This window comes from Papio anubis, chromosome 7 (assembly GCF_008728515.1).
Source record: "Papio anubis isolate 15944 chromosome 7, Panubis1.0, whole genome shotgun sequence".
Classification (NCBI taxonomy): domain Eukaryota; kingdom Metazoa; phylum Chordata; class Mammalia; order Primates; family Cercopithecidae; genus Papio; species Papio anubis.
The window spans coordinates 84,391,566-84,394,186 of record NC_044982.1 but is presented as its reverse complement, the minus strand read 5'-3'; the positions used below and the strand labels follow the sequence as shown (position 1 = coordinate 84,394,186).

General features: G+C 37.7%; 1 gene segment (V, D, J or C); it reads left to right on the top strand.

The window, feature by feature from the left end:
- The first annotated feature begins 1,176 nt into the window (after nucleotides 1-1,176).
- LOC110743866 lies at nucleotides 1,177-2,036 on the top strand. The segment is given in 2 exon segments: nucleotides 1,177-1,377; nucleotides 1,577-2,036. Coding segments are annotated over 2 exon segments (393 nt in total).
- The last annotated feature ends 585 nt before the right edge of the window (nucleotides 2,037-2,621 follow it).

Here is a 2,621-nt window from a genome sequence, read left to right as displayed (position 1 = left end):
GTTTGCTAACATGAAATCATTATATTAATATTTGTATTTCAACATTTCCCTAGTTTTCTATGCACCTGTATTCCATTTTTATGACGAATCACTTTGTAAATTAAGATGTAATTATTTAAGTATCTAGGCAATATAGAATAAAACGTGATACTTCATTGATTTGCTCCTGACGAGTTCCTAATCACTGTTAAAAGTTTCATCACACTTCCACTGTTTCTGTACATTTAAATACAAACTCACAATAAACATACTTTTAAAAATCATAAATAGGATCACACTATATGTAAAATGCTGTGATTCAATTGAATAAGAGAGAGAAGCTTTTGCAACTCAGAAAATGTAACCCACCTTGTACTTTTTTGCAAGTATAGTAACTCACAATACAGATCTACCATAATGTATTCACTATCTATATGGAAAGAATATTTAAATTTTTTCCACATTTTTTAACCATTGCATGCAACGTACAATGCTATAAGTGTATTTATAAGAGTATTTCTTAAGAAAAATTCCCGGCCAAATGGAAATTTTGCATTCAATAATATGTAAACAACATAGATAGACATTTATTAATTATATTTCAGTTATCAGAATATCAGAGCTTCCATTTCCTGACATTACCAACAAAACTGAATATTAATATTATGATTCTGAACTCTCTTTGCAATTTGACAAGTAAGAGATGATAGAAAGGGCCTTTTCACAAAAATGCGAGTTACAGGAAACCAGTCCTTAAGCACTGAAGTGGCAAGAAGAGACAGCAGTCATAGGAATCTGGAGAAAGTTGCTGTAACAGTATGGAAAACATTTATATATTTTCTCATTTCTAACATAAGCATTTAAGAATATATATTTCTCTCTATGCACTGATTTGGCTACATTCTACAAATCTGATATTCAGACATTTTTGTTTCTTTAGGAGAAGGAGGAGGAGGTGAAAGTGGAGGAGAAAGAAGCATTTCTCTAGCGGTACTGTGCTGGGTCCTGAAGCGGCAGTGTTTTCATTCCTTTCATTCCATTTCCACCTCCCACATTTTGCAGATCTGTGTGTGTGTGTGTGTGTGTGTGTGTGTGTGTGTGTGTGTGTGTGTTTGTGTGTGTGTGTGTGTGTGTGTGAGAGAGAGAGAGAGAGAGAGAGCAAGCAGAGAGAGAGAGGAGAGACAGAGAGAGAGAGAAAGAGAGAGACTTGTCTCGGATTGGCTGGGCCAACTCTGTTTCCTGTAGAAATGTTTGAACATATGAGATACAGAGCAGAGCGTTTATCTTGTGAGTCATTCTCCATATTTCAGACATAAGATTTCGGTTTTCAGTGGGTCTACATGACAGAAGGAATGGAGACCCTCTTGGGCCTGCTCATCCTTTGGCTGCAGTTGCAATGTGAGTTAGAGGGAACTGGAAATGAGCAAAGAACAGGCTGACTCCAGGACATGTCTCTCAGGAAAGAGGGAGAAAGAAAGGAGTTGTTATGCCTGTATGATTTGCTGGGAGTTTCTGTGGAAATTGAAAAAATAAATTTAAAAGTAATTTCTAAGGAATCATTAGCCACTAACCAGTCTATTGCTCTTTTTCTGAACAGGGGTGAGCAGTAAACAGGAGGTGACACAGATTCCTGCAGCTCTGAGTGTCCCAGAAGGAGACAACGTGGTTCTCAACTGCAGTTTCACTGATAGTGCTATTTACAATCTCCGGTGGTTTAGGCAGGACCCTGGGAAAGGTCTCACATCTCTGTTGTTAATTCAGTCAAGTCAGAGAGAGCAAACAAGTGGAAGACTTAATGCCTCGCTGGATAAATCATCAGGACGTAGTACTTTATACATTACAGCTTCTCAGCCTAGTGACTCAGCCACCTACCTCTGTGCTGTGAGACACAGTGCACAACAGACACCTGCAACCAGTACCCAAACTCTATAGCTGGGGCTCTAACCACAAGTTTTATCTTGAGACTGAGGAATGTTTTCGCATTAAGAGGTCTTCTAAATTGACACTGTCTCCACATAGAAGTAATTAAATACACAAAACTTGATGTAATAATCTGAAGTTAAACTATGATTCTCTGATCTTTAGATTTTTATCAATTTTAATATAAAAAATAGTTTTATTTCAATTAATTTACATGCTACACAGTTCAGTCTTTTAAAGTGAACAAGTAAGTGTTATTTAATATATTCACAATGTTGTGCAGCTTTTATCTTTGTGTAGTTTCAAAAACTTTTTAACATCTCAAAAGGAAACCACATGACCATTAAGCAGTTACCTTGCCCACCCTCCTCCCAGCCCCTGGCAGCCACCAACCTGTTTTCAGTCTCTATGGATTTTCCTATTCTGTACATTTCATATAAATGGAATAATACAGTAGGTAGTGGCCTTTGTGTATGACTTCTCTCACATGGCATAATTTTCTGAGATTTATTCAACGTAGGAAGGACCAGAGAAAGCTAAATATGCACAACTAAACAATCGCATAGGATACCTCACTTTTTGGTGAGCCTGCTTATATCTTCCCCATGCAAGAGCCTCCAACCAGGACACATCTGAAGCTTCTTCCACTCTAAAGCTTCCCTACTCCTCTGCCTATCTTTAAGTCTCTGCCAAACACAAGGGACGGTAGCTGACTCCTTTGG